The sequence below is a fragment of the Musa acuminata genome, chromosome BXJ3-9 (genome assembly GCF_036884655.1).
Source record: "Musa acuminata AAA Group cultivar baxijiao chromosome BXJ3-9, Cavendish_Baxijiao_AAA, whole genome shotgun sequence".
Classification (NCBI taxonomy): Eukaryota; Viridiplantae; Streptophyta; class Magnoliopsida; order Zingiberales; family Musaceae; genus Musa; species Musa acuminata.
In genome coordinates this window covers 12,223,884-12,241,679 of record NC_088357.1, presented here as the reverse complement: position 1 = coordinate 12,241,679, position 17,796 = coordinate 12,223,884, and the positions used below count along the sequence as shown (strand labels likewise).

At 36.3% G+C, this 17,796-nt stretch overlaps 1 protein-coding gene across 1 annotated transcript; it reads left to right on the top strand.

Moving 5' to 3' along the window:
- Positions 1–784: 784 nt before the first annotated feature.
- On the top strand, positions 785–17,418 carry LOC135649198 (putative SWI/SNF-related matrix-associated actin-dependent regulator of chromatin subfamily A member 3-like 1). The gene is made up of 3 exons (XM_065167372.1): positions 785–2,383; positions 4,604–4,910; positions 16,422–17,418. Exons 1-3 carry the CDS (start codon positions 899–901, stop codon positions 17,231–17,233), a joined length of 2,604 nt encoding a protein of 867 aa, XP_065023444.1. The 5' UTR covers positions 785–898; the 3' UTR covers positions 17,234–17,418.
- The last annotated feature ends 378 nt before the right edge of the window (positions 17,419–17,796 follow it).

Here is a 17,796-nt window from a genome sequence, read left to right as displayed (position 1 = left end):
TATAACTATAAAAATAAATTTAAGAACACTGATTTTTTTAGAGATAAAAATATTTTTTAGTTAAAAAAGAAAAAAAAAACCCTAAAACCTCTCTCAACTGTCGCCACTGCGTTCCACCACTCTTACGCGTGGGCGGTGCACGGTTGGAAGAGCTGGATTTATATTAAAGCATGATAACAGGAAGTTGCTACGTGCTCCTTTTAAACAAAACTATCTTACAAAGTGAGGCTAAACAGTAATGATGGGAGGACAATTTGCAATTGACCGATACTATTCCAGCAGATTTGCTAACAAACAATAAGGATTCACGGCACATATTGTTACAGATATCAGGAATCTCCTCCTATAACTCATGCACGTTTTCGTGAATATAATCAAGCGATAAATCGAGTTGCTAGAAAAGCTACATAAATGTAATATTGTATGAGAGGATTCATTTTGTTGGAAATAACTTACACAAATCTTTTGGTACAGCTTTGAGATCTTAATAAATTTATATTTGAAAAAAATATTATACCATTTATTATAGTTAAAATTTAAAATCGTTCAGTATTTAAACTATTTGAGCTTTAAAAATAAAATCAAAACATTTTTTAATGTTTTATTCACTATTAATTTATTTGAATTTTTAAAAGTACATATAAGCCTCTGGATTCAAAGATAAATATGTTTATATTACTTAACGCTACTTTCCTTTAGAAACTATTTAATTACTTTATGTTGCTGTCACGTCACCAATATTAAGATTAACGGCCCCTTTTTCTAATTAAATCGACCTTCCTACTTCACCAAGAAATGAACAGTGACGGAATGCGTTCCACCGCCACTAAAGCCGTTCTCCGTCGCTTTCTTTCACCCCTTTCAAACCCTCTCCAAACCCCGCCCGCCTCATCCGTCCATGGATGAGCAGGAGGAGCAGCAACTCTGGCGTCGATTAATCGACGACGACGACTACGATGCCGCCGCCTCCGACTCCCAGGAGCATCCCTCCGACGCCGTCCTCGTCGGCTTCGTCATCGCCAACATCGTCGGCCTTCGTTATTATACCGGCACCATCAGCGGCCGCGAGATGGTCGGCCTCGTCCGCGAGCCCCTCAATCCCTACGACCCCAACGCTATCAAGGTCCTCAACACCCGCACCGTCCAGGTTGGCCACATCGAGCGCGCTGCTGCCGCCGCCCTCGCCCCGCTTCTCGACTCCTGCCTCGTCTCCGTTGAGGCCATCGTCCCCAAGCCCCCCTCCAAGAACCGCAACCCTTACCGCCTTCCCTGCCAGATCCACCTCTTTGCCCGCCCCGACGCGATCCCCGTCGTCCGTGCCGCCGTGTTCGAAGGAGGGCTTCAGCTCATCGAGTACGATGACCATGAGTTCGGCCTCTCGGAGGCCGCCATCGTACAGGAGGAGAATTCCAAGAAATCCAAGTCGGGGAAGCACGGGAAGAGCGTCGATAAGATCTTCGCTCTTGTCGGGAAGGGTGATGAGGGAAAAATTGCACCTTTGAAGCCACCGAAGGAGGTAATCGTGTCGGAACTTTTTGAGCACCAGAAGGAAGGGCTGGGATGGTTGGTCGGGAGGGAGAATTCATGTGACCTGCCGCCATTTTGGGAGATGCGAGATGGAAGTTATGTGAATGTGTTGACGAATCACCAGACTTCGGAGAGGCCGGAGCCGCTGAAAGGTGGGATCTTTGCTGATGATATGGGCTTGGGAAAGACCCTCACTCTGCTTTCTTTGATTGCCACTAACAAGCCTGGTGGATTTCCTAGTTCTTCCACCAGCAATCTGCAGGGAGAAGATGAAAGGATAAATTCTTCGAGTGGTAGAAAGTCAAGATCTGGTAAGACAGTCGTCAAATCATGTAAAAGACGTAAACTTGATGGCGGAGAAGTTCAGAAGAACGAAGCTTTAGGACTGAAAACAACATTGGTTGTTTGTCCACTTTCTGTATTAACATCATGGATTACTCAACTGGAAGAACATACTAGGCCCAGGAGCATGAAGGTATATTTGTATCACGGAGAACGCACAAGGGAACCGGAGGAGCTTTTGAAATATGACATTGTTATGACAACCTATACCACTCTGTCTGCTGAGTTTGGTGATCCGAGCTCACCTATGAAGGAAACAGAGTGGTTTAGAGTCATTCTTGACGAAGCCCACGTGATTAAAAACTTTGGAGCTCAGCAGACAAAGGCTGTCATAGCTCTGAAGGCCGAGAGAAGGTGGGTGGTGACAGGGACGCCCATTCAGAACAGTTCGTTTGATTTGTTCTCGCTTATGGCCTTCTTGAGATTTCAACCATTTTCCATCAAGAGCTACTGGCAAAACTTGGTGCAACGCCCACTAGATCAGGGGTCTAAGAGTGGGTTGTCACGTTTGCAGGTACTTTTCATTTTGTAACTTTAATATGATTTGATTTTCAATTTTTATAAATTGGTTAGCTTTTTTCTTTTCCTTGCATTGTTTTGAGGCACAAAAGAGATCACCAAAGATTTCATACTCTATTGATAAGTTTACAAACTCAACCTTTTTGAAGTTCAGTGTGTCTTCACTAAACAAAATGGTGTAGCAATATTTACTTTAAACTAAACTTCAACAAGATTGTCTAGCCTAAATGTCATTTCCATATATCTAAAAGAGCAGCAAGCAATGACAAACAATAAGGCAGGTTTGCTACAGATAACAAAATGATTTCTCATGCCTCCCTAGCTAAACCAGGCAATTTGTAATGCTTATGTTACACACACTAAGGGCATGATTTATTGTTTTACTTCAAACAAGTGAGGAGACATGACATAGTTGACGTTCAATTGGTTAAAACAAAAACTATTTGCAAAGGAATTATGAGTTTCTACAGATCTATATCCTAGAAGCAAAATATTTATCCAAGAAAGAGATCGCTGTGCCATTGCTCACTTTTCTACATTTGTTGTTAACAACGCAAAAGCAATTATTTGCTTCTTTGCTGTTAATTAATTCCTTATTTTGGAAGTTCTAATAAACCTAACATCCAGGTAGGAGTTTAAACTTCCTTGACTAATGTTTTTAAAATTCTCTAGGGCAGGTCTCTTCCGTTGCTATCTTTGCAGTTTATGATCAACAGTATTACCCTTTTAATTTAATTTTTCCAAAGACTATGTAGCGTTTCTTTTGTAGTCTGTAGGAAAATTCCTTCATTCAATTCAATATTGTTTGGATTTTGGATGTGACACTTCTAACTCTTTGTTGATTAATGTTTAATGATGCAAGTATTTTTGAGAAAAATATATGATACTAACACACATATTAATTCAGCTTTAGCAGATAATAAATAGAGTGAGGTATTAAATAACATTCATGGCAATCTCCTACTGAGGAAACTAAATAATGGACGACTGATAATTTATAACTTTGTAGTTGAAGAGAAATACACAGTTCTTGTTGAGTAAGAGTAAGACGTGCTTTAACAACTTCTTGTTCTTCTTATCAAGGTATGTATGGGAACCATGCTTTATCCTTTTCATCCTGCATTGTGATATAATACTTTTAATAGTATTGCAAGTTCTTTTTTCTTCCTTTTTTTTTTAATTCTCCTAGAGCCATCCAATCATAGATTATGTTTCATGATTTTACATGGAACAATTTCTTGGTCTAGAAACTTTTTAGCTATTGGCATTGCACTTGTTGTTTGACATGAAATGAATTGTTTAAAATGAGGCCTCAAAAATGAATTGATATATAGTATTTATTACCATTGACCAATTAGCAAAGAAGACCACAGTTAGGCGGTCATAGAGAAGATATAAAATTTAAGATTTCAGTACTTTACACTTGTAAAGTTATGGTTCATATACTTTAATTGTCTTTTACGAGACCTTATTTTCCTTCAAGGAATTAAATATTTCTAGATAGACATCCAAATTCATGCAACACAGGTTAGTAATCAATGTAAACTATATGCAAATATATAATTATCCTACGTTCACTATATATATTCTTTAGCCACAAACTGATCTTTGTGTATAAGAACCTTTTAGTCCTAGGTTATAATATGATTAATGAGTTCCTTATGAGAAAGAAAAAAAAGAAGAAAACAAGATGTGACAGTTGGTGAATGCTTAGTTGACCTTGATCATGACCTTTTATCTTTCTTTCTGGCACCTTGGAATTTGGGATTCTAAAGTCCAAAATAGTCCTTAAAGCTCTTTAGTGATTTTATTTGAAGTCCCTGGTTGATGATAGTCAGTGAGAGTTCAGCAGGAAGGGCTTGTTTAATGATGGTACTACCATGTCAACGGAAGGATGGAAGTATCTTCGTTTCCAAGAAAAGGTCATATACATAGATCAAAAAGAGTGATTGTTTTATCATATGAATATATGACATTAAAACCTGGCTAAATAAATAACCTTGTAACTGTGATGTGTCTATAAATTTTCATAGTTCTTCTAATGATTGAATTATTAATGTTGCATAAATGAATTTGGTATGGAATATACACTATTTACCTTTTTGTTGGTTCTGTTATTTTTCCATGTGTTAACTTGTTCTCTGCAAATAAGACTGGATTATCTGAATTTGGGTTTCTGTTTACTGAGCCCTTTTTAATCCTCCGAATCTGTCAGGCCCTAGTTGGAACTATATCATTGCGGAGGACAAAAGCTGCAGAAAATGGAAGTAAAGGTTTGGTAGGGCTGCCATCTAAAACTATTGAAAGCTGTTTTGTGGAGCTCTCTGCTGAGGAAAGAGAACAGTATGATCGATTGGAATCAGAAGCTCAAAACACCATTAGGGAGTACATTGATGCAGACACTGTATTACACAATTATTCCACTGTGCTTCATATAATATTACGACTCCGGCAGATCTGCAATGATGTGGCGTTGTGCCCTTCAGACATCAAATCATTCCTTCCATCTAATGCTCTTGAAGGTAAGGCCATGTTCACATTAATTTTAAGTCTTCAATGGGCACCTGATTTGCTACCTTTTGGCATTTTGCCAAATCATGTGCTGCTTATGAAGTTCTTTAGTTTCATCTAGATGGCAAAGGCTTTCTAGTTCCTTTTAGTGCTAATCGTGAGGAAGGTGATATATTTTGTATATAACTATATATATGTATGAACATATGTGGTGTTTATGCATGTATATTTTTAAATATTCCCGCTTAATTTAAAGTATTTTTAGATGTAATAAACAAAACCAGTTTCATCTTTTGTCCAACCTGTTGTATTTTCGGGATAATTACAAATAACCTCCTATAGTTAATTGAGTAACGTCCCAGTCCCTATACTTTAAGTATACTTTAAGTAGCATTGGGGTCCTTATACTTACTAAGGTGAAATATTTAATCACAATTCTTCTTACATTGTTAATTTTCTCAATGGAAAAAATCACACGTGCAAAAGGGCATGAATGAGGAGGATGAAAACGTAATTTTATTTTTTAATTATTAAATACATATTCTTTAAAATATCCTAATCGTTCTTTCTCCTCCCCTCTTTCCCACGCTTGGCCTGCGCTCTCGACCATCATTGCTCCTGCACCGCTCGACAACCACCTCTCCTGCATCGCTCGTCGTTGTCGCTTTTGCACCGCTCGTCGTTGCCACATTGGAATGCAAGAGCAGCGGGTCCGGTGCGATGGTGAGCGGTGTAGGAGAGGCGGCAGTCAAGTGGTGCAGGAGCGGTGGTGGTCGAGAGTGCAGGTCGAACATGAGAAAGAGAGGAGAAAGAATGGTTAAAGTGTTTTAAAGAATATGTATTTAATAATTAAAAAATAAAATTATATTTTTATCCTTGTCATTCACACCTTTTTGCACGTGACAACATGTGCGATTTTTTCCGTCGAGAAAATTAATGAAGTAAGAAGAATTTGGGTTAAATGTTTTACATTCATAATTATAGAGACCCCAATGCTATTTTTTAAAGTATAAGGACCGGGATACTAATCATAGTTAACTATAGAGGGTTATTTGTAATTACCCATGTATTTTATTTTATAGCATATTTATATTCATTATATCAATGTTGATGGTAATTTAAGTCTACTATTAATGTATATCAGGAATTAATTTTTATAAAAGGGGCTTGTGTATGATCACTTTCTTTTTGTCCAAGGAGGATTTCTTTACCTTCTTCTTGTTAGGTCAACCTTGTAGAATCATATAGGAGATTGAATTGATTTTTGTTGTACTACATTTTAGTTGAGTTATTTGCAGGAAATTCTTTAGCTTCTAACTTGTTATTTTTATTGCAACAATTGTTTGTACTTTATAGTTTAGACTATATCACCCTGATGGCCTCACCAAATTTGGAAATCCGAACTAACAGACTATTGTTTGTTATAGAGTATGTCATTGGAAACCAAAAGTTTTATTCGAACTGTTGAATCCCAGATTTTAATGATGAAATCAATTGATGAGTTTACGATCTAATTTGTAGTTTGAGAAAAGTGATACAAGATTAACTTCGATCATGAAAAGGCAAAACGATTGAAGAAGAAGAATTAGATGTTGGGCCGGAGTTGGAGATCGGTTATCAGGCCGAAAGAATCGAACATTGTGCCAAGATCGAATGTTGCGGGAGTCAATATGCCGATAGATCGAGCGATACGCCGAAGGTTTGAACGAAGTTCGGATGAATCAATGACATGCCGGACAACACAGATTTCTTGTCTTGTTATCGTTTAGGTCTTTATCGTCGTAGTTAGGTCTTAAATTGAGTTAGTTTTGGGTGTAACCTTACTAACTCAATTCGAGGCCCATTGGGCCTGATCTGAGGTTGAGTTGGGCCTATTGGGAGGCCCATTCAGTGACCCACAGTTGGGTCAGGCAGTGGCACCGCCAAACCAAGTAGTGGAACCGCTTGTGAGTTGGAACGTATTAAGTCTACATTTTCCGAAAGACCCAGTGATTTAAAAAGCGCTAGGCGCCAAGGTCCAAAAACGCTTGAGGCGCTAAGCGCATGCCTGAGCGAAGCGAGACGCTAAAATATAAAAATATATAATATAATTAATAAATATAATTATTTAAATAAAAATATAATATTAAATTAAGAAAATATTGTAAAATTACAATATCACATTAACAAAAAATCTCAAATTTCAAAACAATAACAATAAATTTAAATAAATAAAAATTAATGGTATTAAAATCAAAATAATATATTATTAATCTAATAAGTAAAAATACTATTACTAGTATACAGTTAGTAGTATACTGTTAATATGCTGTTAATAATATATGAAGTGAGAAGAGTGTGAGTAAGAGGAAGATCGAGGCTGCTGACTGAGAGCAGCGGGAGTGACGAGCAATGACGGTGGCAGCGACAGCGGTAGCAGCGAGCAGTAGCGAGAGCGGCGAGCGACGATAGTGGCAGTGGCAGCAGCAGTAGGAGAGGGAGCGACGACAGTGGTAGCGGTAGCAATAAGCAGCGGCAGTGGAAGCAGCGAGCGACAACAATGGCAGCGACAGTGGTAGAAGCGAGCAGCGACGAGCGGCGATAATGGCAGTGGGAGCGGCGACGGTGGCAACGGTAGCAATAAGCAGCGATAGCGGGAGCGGCGAGCGACGACAATGGCAACGATAGCGGTAGAAGCGAGCAGCGACGAGCGACGACAGTGGTAGCGAGAGCGGTGACGGTGGCAGCGACAGCGGCGAGTAGTGGCAATAAGAGCAAGAGTGGCGAGCAGGGTTAGGGTTAGGAAGTCGTGAGAGGAAGGCTGATATGAACCAACTAAAGCACCGGAGACTGAACCAGACGTAAAATGCTGGTTCGGTCGCCTGGTTTAACCCGAGCGCTCGCCCGAAGTGCCTGGTGCTTGGGCTCAGGCGAGCGCCCAGGCAGTGCCTCTTTGAAGTGCGTTGCCTGGAAATGAAGCGAGGCGCTCGGGCCTCGCTTCACCTCGCCTGAGCGCTTAGGCGAACACCCGAGCGCCTATTGAAATCATTGGGAAGACCCGACGATGGTATCGCCAGAGACTGGCGGTGGTACTGCCTAGACTGGCGGTAATACCACCAGTAGATGGTCTCCCATGTGCCAGGTGGTAGTATTGCCTAGACTAGGTGATAGTATCGCCAGTGGTTAGTCCTGCAAGCGGTGGTACCATCCAGTACTAGCGTTACTAGGACCCTGGAAACCCAGGATGAGACTTTTTTTTGCTCCATTTTTAAAGCCATTTGGGGCATATAAATACTCCACTCATTCTTGCTTGAGTTAGTAAGAAAAGTAAACGAAAAGGCTTGTAATTCTGAGTTGTAAAGTCTTAAAAAGTGCTTAGTGTCCCCCTCCTCCTCTTTAAAGTTTTAAGTTTATTTTAAGAGAAGTGTGAGACTTGTAAAGGTTCTCTCCTAAACCTGTGAAAAAGAGAAAGAGTTATAAAGAGGGTAGATGGTCTTCGTCCATTGAAAAAAGATCGTTAGTGAACGTCAGTGGCCTCGATGGAAGAGGAATCGGGAGTGGACGTAAGTCGCGACGACCGAACCACTATAAATTCGGTGTGCATTTTCTTTCTGCTCTTCATTTCTATTGCTTTTTGATTTTACTGCTTATTACATTTATTCTAAGTCAAGCACACTTTCGATATCGGTTTTCATCAAACGAAAATTTTAAACCGAGGTTTTTACGAAAGCACTAATTTACCCTCTCCTCTTAGTGCCGATACGGTCCTAACAGTTGGTATCAAAGCTAAGTTTCTCTCAGTTGGTCGAACACCCAAGAGAGATTAAATGACTTTTACCGGCAATCAAGAGGGTCATTCTATCACTCGTCCTCCTATGTTCAATGGGATAAACTACACGTATTGGAAAATATGAATGAGGATTTTTCTGATTTTTATGGACTTTGATTTATAGAATATTGTCGAATGTGGTTTTTAAAAATCCTCCAGACCAATGAATAAATGGAATGATCTAGAGAAAAAATTGTTTTCCTTAAATGCTAAAACTATGAATGCTTTATTTTATGCTTTAGACAAAAATGAGTTTAATTGTGTCTCTATATGCGAAACTGCATATAATATTTGACATACACTCGAAGTTACACATGAAGGTACTAGTAGAGTTAAAGAGTCTAAGATTAATCTTTTGGTGCATAATTATGAATTGTTTCGAATGAAGCCAAGCGAAATCATTGGTGACATATACACTCGATTTACGGATGTTGTCAATGGTTTGAAAGCACTTGGTAAAAGTTTTACTAATCTTGAACTTGTTAATAAAATTTTACGATCTTTTCCTAAAAATTGGGATCCAAAAGTAACTGCTGTTCAAGAAGCAAATGACTTAAACTACTTTCCTCTTGAAGAACTCATAGGATCATTAATGACCTATGAAATGACTTGCAAGGCACATGATAAATATGGGAACAACTTTCCAAAGAGCAGTAAGGATGTGACACTTAGAACCAAAGAAGACCCTTTGAGCAAAAGCTCAAGTGATGATGATGATGATTTAGCACTCATAACAAGAAATTTTAAAAAATTCATAAAAAAAAACAAAACAAAATTTGTAAAACAAAATACTAAGAACAAAAACGAACTCAAAAAGGATATAATCATTTGTTACGAATGCAAGAAGCCGGGGCACTTCAAAAGTGAATGTCTTTAATTGAAGAAGAAGAAGCTACTAAAGAAGAAGAAAGCATTCAAGGCGACTTGGGACGAATCGAGTGCATCCGAAGACGATGAGCAAACCAATGAAGATGAGGTGGTAAACTATGCTCTAATGGCCCTCAATGACAAGGTATATGACTCAAATAAATCATTTTTATCTTATAATGAATTACTTGATGCATTTCATAATTTGTATGATAAGTTTAAAATAGTTGGTAAGAAATATAAATTGTTAAAAAAGGATCATGCATCCCTCTATAATGAATTTGATAAATTAAAAAATAAGTATGATAAATGTTTGTTAACTCCTTGCATTAAGTGTGAAGAGTTAGATTCACTTAAGAAGGAAAATGCATTACTATAACAAACATTAGAAAAATTTAAAATTGGTAACAAATCATTAAACTTAATTTTTGGTAATAAGGGTCATGTTCGTTGAAAAGAATGAATTCATTTTGTGAGTAGTAACACTAAAAAAAGTCGATTATATTTGTTAAAGGACCCATATTACATGTTTTCCTTGAAAATAAATGTAATTTTTATGGTAGATATAGACATTATGCTTATAAATGTTTCTTTAAAAAATATAACTCACACAAATTAGTTTAGATTCCTAAAGGAACCATAAATAAATTAATGTCATTAGTCAAGATAGGTAGATCATTTCACGAGGGATCTAAAGCTAAATGGGTACCTAAAGCAAACCCCCATTTCTTATAGATATATCTATAATCAAAAGCTAGGAGCAAGAGATGGTACCTTAATAGTGGACGCTCAAAGCACATGACCAGAGATTCAATACATTTCTCTAAGCTCACTAGCCAAGACGAAGGATATGTCACCTTTGGAGACAACAACAAAAGAAAAATTATTTGCAAAGGAAATATAGGTAACAAATCAAACCTCTTAATTAAAAATGTTTTATTAGTAGATGGTTTAAAACATAACTTGCTTAGTCAATTGTGTGATCAGAGTTTTAACATCAAATTTGAATCTAATGCTTACATTATAGAGATATCTCACAAAAATATATCTATGATTGTCTTAATGACTAATAATATGTATACTATTGATCTTGATGATTTTTGTAATGAAACTTATTTTTCTGTTTTAAATGATGATGCATGGTTTTGGCATAGGAGATTAGGTCATACAAGTATGAAACTAATTTCACAAATTATAACTAAATAACTTGTAAAAGGTATGCCTAAAATTAAATTTATCCAAGATAAAGTTTGTGATGCATGACAACTAGGTAAACAAATAAAGAGTAGCTTTGAATCTAAAAATCAAGTACTTCTAGACCACTACAATTAATCCATATGGATTTATTTAGACCAATTAAGACCACAAGTCTATGAGGTAGTAAATACTCTTTTGTGATTGTTGATGATTATTGTAGATATACCTGGACATATTTCTTGGCATATAAAAGTGATTGCTTTAAATGTTTTTCGAAATTTTGTAAACTAGTTCAAAATAAAAAGGGTTTTATGATTTCTTCTATCTGTAGTGATCATGTTGGTGAATTTAAAAACCATGATTTTCAAGATTTTTGTGAGTTAAATGGGTATGATTATAATTTTTCTATTCCAAGAAATCCACAACAAAATGAAGTTGTTGAGAGAAAAAATAAGAGTTTACAAAAGATGACAAGAACAATGCTTAATGAACATAGCCTATCCAAATACTTTTGGGCCGAAGTCGTTAACACGGCATGTTATGTCATGAACAGGGTTCTCGTAAGACCACTACTTTCTAAAACTCCTTATGAATTGTGGAATAATAAAAGACTCAATATTTCGTATTTTAAAGTTTTTTATTGTAAATGTTTTATTTTAAATGAAAAAGATACCTTAGGAAAATTTGATGCAAAATTCGATGATGGTGTATTTCTTAGATATTTATCTATTTCTAAAGCTTATCGTGTCTTTGATAAAAGAATTTTAGTTATTAAGGAATTCATCCATGTTGTTTTTAATGAGTTTCTCGAATTTAAGAAAAATAATTTTAATGATGATTTTAATTTTGATACTTTAAATTTAAATGAAAATTCTCTTCTCCCAAACAACTTGGATGTATCTACTTCCGAAGAATTCTTACCCAAGGAATAGAAATATGTAGATTCTCATCCTAAGGAGCTAATCATTGGAGATACATCAAAAGGTGTTTAAACTCGTTTTTTGTTTAAAAATTTCTGTGTTAATGCTACCTTTTTGTCTCAAATTGAATCGAAATGCATTAAAGATGCTCTAAAAGTTGATTCATGGGTTTTTGCAATGCATGAGGAGCTAAATCAATTTGAGAGAAATGAGGTGTGAAAGCTTATTCCTAGACCTAGTGATCATCTTGTAATTGGTACTAAATAAGTCTTTAGGAATAAATAAGATGAACTTAGTATCATGGTTCGAAATAAGACTAGATTAGTGGCCAAAGGTTTCAACCAAGAAGAAGGTACCGACTATAAAGAAACATTCGCTCTTGTGGTAAGACTTAAAGCTATAAGAATATTCCTAGCCTATGCATATTGTAATAATTTTAAGTTATTTCAAATAGATATTAAAAGTGTTTTTCTTAATGGTTTTATTTCCGAAGAAATTTATGCTGAACAATCACTCGGATTTGAGAATGTTTTTTTTTCGAACCATGTTTTTAAGTTATCTAATGCTTTCTATGGATTGAAACAAGCCCCAAGGGCTTGGTACGAGAGACTAAGTTCATTTTTTATTAAGAATGATTTTTTGAAATACAAGGTCGATACCACATTATTTATTAAATATTTTGAAAAAAAATTTCTTATTATTCAAATTTATGTTAATGATATTTTTTTTAGTTCTACAAATGAGTCTTTGTGTGAGTCTTTTGCTAAAAGTATGAGCCAAGAATTCGAAATAAGTTTAATTGGTGAATTAATATTTTTTTAGATTGCAAATTAAGCAACTAAGTGATGGATCTATTAAAACGATTTAATATGGATAAGGCTAAGGCTATTAACATACCATTGAGCATTTTTACAAAATTAAATATGGATCATGATAGAGAATGTTTTGATCAAAAGAATTACAAGGGTATGATAGATAGTTTACTATATCTCACAATAACTAAACCTGATATTATGCTTAGTGTTGGATTTTATGTTAGATTTTAATCTAATCCTAAATAATCTCATTACAAAACAGTTAAAAAGATTTTTAGATACTTAAAAGGAATTCCTAATTTAGGATTATGGTATCTAAAATCTAGAAATTTTAAATTAATTACCTATGCTAATGTTGATTTTGTTGGATGTAGAATAGATAGAAAAAACACATTTGGAACATGTCAACTCTTTAAGTTGTGTACTTATTTCTTGATTTTCCAAGAAACAAAATTTTGTTGCATTATCTACAGTCGAGACTGAATATGTAGCAACAGGTGCATGTTATACACAAGTTATTTGGATGAAAAATACGTTAGAAGACTATGGACTTTACTTGAAAAATATTTCTATAAAATGTGATAATACTAGTGCAATATGTTTAACAAAGAATCTCATTCAACACTAGAATTAAACATATTGATATTAGACATCATTTTATTAGAGATTATGTTAATAATCATTATATATCTTTAGATTTTATTGATACAAAACATCAATTAGTAGATATTTTTACAAAACCATTGAATGAGGAACAATTCGATTTTATTAGAAGAGAATTAAACATGTTAAATCTTCATAATGTATGAATTCTTCTTATATATTTTTCGGATCATTATCTTTTTGAATCAAAATCATTTCGTATGATTCCCTCTTTTCACTATTCACAAAAGAAGATTTGTCAAAATGATTCATGATCTTTCGGATTCATGACTTGATCTTTTATTTGTTCTTGTGATGATTGAAATATTTGTACCATTGAATCCTTCCCTTTTTTTTTTTTTTTTTTTATAATAACAAAGGGGAGAAAGAAAATTGCTAGTATGCTCATCTCAAGAGAAGTAAAAGTGTTAGCTTGCATATCTCAAGAGAAGCAAAATTGCTAACTTATACATCTCAAAAACTTACTAGCTTGTTGCACTTTTTTTCTTTTTGTTGATGACAAAGGTGGAGAAGTAATGATGGTTTGAAAATATTAATGTTTTGGTATCATGCATGTTATGCCCAAAGAAATGATGGTTTGAAAATGTTAATGTTTTGGTATCATGCATGTTATACTCAAAGTAATGATGATTTTATATTTTGAAATGATGCATGATGATGTCGAATTATACGTGCAATACTTCCAACTTATGATGATGATGTAAGTAATGATGTCTTGCATATGATCAATTATGTATGCAATACTTCAACTTATGATGATGTAAGTAATAATTATGCTGATATGTTGTCTTGCATATGATCATGATTAAAATCATTTCAACTTGGATTAGAAGGTTATCATTTTTCTAAATTCAAGTTTATTTCAATATTACGTATAGATAAGGGGAGTTTAGTTAAAACTCCATCATCAATTTGTTGTCATCATAAAAAAGGGAGAGATTGTTGAATCTCGGATTTTGATGATGAAATCAATTGATGAATTTACTACATAATCTATGGTTTAAGAAAAGTGATACAGGACTAACTTCGATCATGAAAAGGCAAAACGATTGAAGCAGAAGAATTAGATGTTGGGCGGGAGTTAGAGATCAGGTATCGGGTTGGAAGAATCGGACATTGTGCCAAGATCGGAGATTGCGGGCATTACCATGTCGATGTATCGAGTGATACGCCGAAGGTTCGGACGACACGTCGAAAGTTCGAACGAAGTTCGGATGAACTAATGACATGCCGGACAATATTGATTTTTTGTCTTGTAATCGTTTAGGTCTTTATCGTCATAGTTAGGTCTTAAATTAAGTTAGTTTTGAGTGTAACCTTACTAACTCAATTAGGGGCCCATTGGGCCTAATCTGGGGCTGAGTTGGGCCTATTAGGAGGTCCATTCAGTGACGCACAGGTAGGTCAGGTGGTGGCACCGCCAGACCAGGCGGTGGAACCGCCTATGAGCTGGAACGTACGAAGTGTACATTTTCTGGAAAACCTGGCAGTGGTATCGCCATTGTCAGGCGATGGTACCGCCCAAATTGGCGATAGTATCGCTAGTACACGGTCTCCCATGTGTCAAGCAGTAGTACCACCAGTGGTCAGTCCTACAAGCGGTGGTACTGCCCAATACTGGTGGTAGTACCGCCAGGACCTCCAAAACCCGAGATGAGACTTTTTTTTTTGCTCCATTTTTAAAGTTATTTGGGGCCTATAAATATCTCATTCTTTTTTGCTTGAGTTAGTAAAAAAAGTGATTGAAAAGGCTAGTGATTCTGAGTTGTAAAGCCTTGAACAGTGTTAAGTGTCCCTCACCTCCTCTTTAAACTTCTGAGTTTATTCTAAGAGAGGTGTGAGACATGTTAAGGTTCTCTCCTAAATTTGTGAAAAGAAGAAAGAGTTGTATTGAGGGTAATTGGTCTTCGTCCATTGAAAGAAGATCATTAGTGAATGCCAGTGGTCTCGACGGAAGAGGAATAGGGGAGTGGATGTAGGTCGCGACGATTGAACTATAAATTCGGTGTGCATTTTCTTTCTACTCTTTATCGCTATTGCTTTCTGATTTAACTGCTTATTCGATATCGGTTTTTACGAACGAAATTTTCAAACCGAGGTTTTTACAAAAGCATTAATTCACCCCCCTCCCGTTTCTCATAGCGTCGATATGGTCCTAACACGAACAGCTACTGATACTTCTTTGCATTACCTAGTTACAGTAAAGGAGAATATGAAATTCAGACATAAAATGTAGTTGCTGCTATAACATTTATGGATGTTTCAAGTAATAGATTCATGAACTGCCTATCTATCTACAGTTAGTAGTCAGTTTAGTAATAGGCTGAATGCCTGGATCTCTAATGAGATTATGGTTCTAGAGCTAGCCTAATATTTTCAGGTTTGTCGTCTTATTAAAATGGTCGAACGTCAAACATAAGTAGCATGGAACTTGGCTGTATGTTGATCGGTGTTGGGTGACTTTCACATCACATGAACATTGTCTAGGGGTTCAATTTTTCACTGTAAATATTTTTGTTAATATGATCTTGAAGTGGAAGAGAAATTTGATTTTGGTGTTCAGAATAGGGCTCTGCAATATCTCATGATTTAACATGGAATTTTGTGGATTGATGCATCACCTTTACATTGAGATTCTTTTCAGGACTGATTTCAGGATCAGATTCATTAGATTGAATTATAAACAACACAAGAAAATGAAAGCTACTTTGATGAGTTGTTGATGTGTAAGAGTAAATGGCTGGTGTAGCCTCTAGATCTGTCATGAGATGAACATTTAATGATCTGTAGGCAGGACTTGAGTCATAGCTGATCTAGAATTAAAAACAAAGCTGCTTGAATTATTAGGATCAGAGATAGTATCAGAATCGTAATTCCTCTTATTTGGATATATATTCTACCCAGATTTTATAATTGAAATATTTCACATCCAACTTGGATAATCATGGATGTGTAGGATCTTAAAATGCTGCATTGGGATTTTAACAACATTATCTTATCCAGTAGATCAAGTAAATTTATGAGTTAGGAACTTCACCGTTGAATAGCAAACCAAGCTTTTCCCTTGCCATATTGTGCAGTACTTATTCTTTTCTTATCAAAATTGTAGAGTGCAGATGTCTATACTCATTTCATTTTCACCAATTAAAGTTTCTGACACACCGATCAACGGTTACTGGTTTCAAGTGTTGTTGGCATGCTTTGTTGTCTTTGTTGTATTACTGATTTGAGGGATGTCACTTCTCGTGGCAGATGTGTCTCAGAACCCAGAATTGCTTAAGAAATTGGCATCATTGGTAGAAGACGGAGATGATTTTGACTGTCCAGTTTGCCTCTCTCCACCTCTGAAGACAGTGATTACATGCTGTGCTCATATATTTTGTCAAGCCTGCATACTGAAAACCCTGAAACACCTTAATGCTTCATGTCCTATCTGTCGTCATCCCTTATCAAAAACAGACCTTTATGTGGTCCCACCAACAAAATCTACCAATGATGATGGGTCAAAAACTTGCTTATCAAATAGACCATTATCTTCTAAAGTTTCATTCTTGTTGAAACTTCTATTAGCATCCAAGGAGCAGAACCCTTCAACAAAGTCGGTTGTCTTCTCACAGTTCAGGAAGATGCTTATTTTGCTTCAAGAGCCACTTAAGGATGCTGGTTTTGTGATCTTGCGATTGGATGGCACAATGAGCACGAAGAGGAGGGCTGAGGTGATAAAGAGATTTGGAAAATGTGGCCCCGGGGAACCGACAGTGTTGCTCGCCAGCCTTAAGGCTGCAGGCACAGGAATCAATCTCACAGCAGCATCTAGAGTTTACCTCATGGAGCCATGGTGGAACCCAGCAGTCGAGGAGCAGGCAATGGACAGGGTGCACAGGATTGGGCAGAAGGAAGAGGTGAAGGTGGTGAGACTGATAGTAAGGGCCAGCATAGAGGAGAGGATTCTGAAGTTGCAGGAAAGGAAGAAGAAACTAGCGAGCGGAGCCTTTGGGAGGAAAGCAGCAAACGAACAAAAGCAAGTTCGTCTTGAAGACCTACGCATCATGATGCACCTGTGAGTTCTTAGCTCAAAATTTTGAACAATTTCCTGTGGCCAAGCACATATAAGACATGTATGCATGTGTACATGAACGTGTGTGCATGAAATTTTGTCATCATGCCTGATTGTGCATACCTACCCTGTATACATCAGTTTTCCAGCTGGTTTTTGAATCCATAGGAAACTTGGATGTGTTGTTATTGAGATGTAGGAGCATCAAGCATGTATGGTTCAACCATAGCCTGTTGCTTCCCTTGTGGTGTAACTATCATTTGATGGCCATCAGATATCTCCTGAGCAATCTTGATTTATGTCTTCTTCACCAGAAGTGGCATAGAGCTAATGATTCTGTAAGGTCAAATTTTCGCTCTTTTTGAAGTAAATGTTTCTGTGATATGATATTTGAGATTGTAGTTGTTTACATACTACGTCAAATACATGCATTATGCTATTTCATTGAGACATGTAGGCACCTAATTCTTGTATGCTATTTCATTGAGACATGTAGTCACCTAATTCTTGTATGCTATTTCATTGAGACATGTAGGTACCTAATTCTTGAGTCAATCGCATTGAACTAAT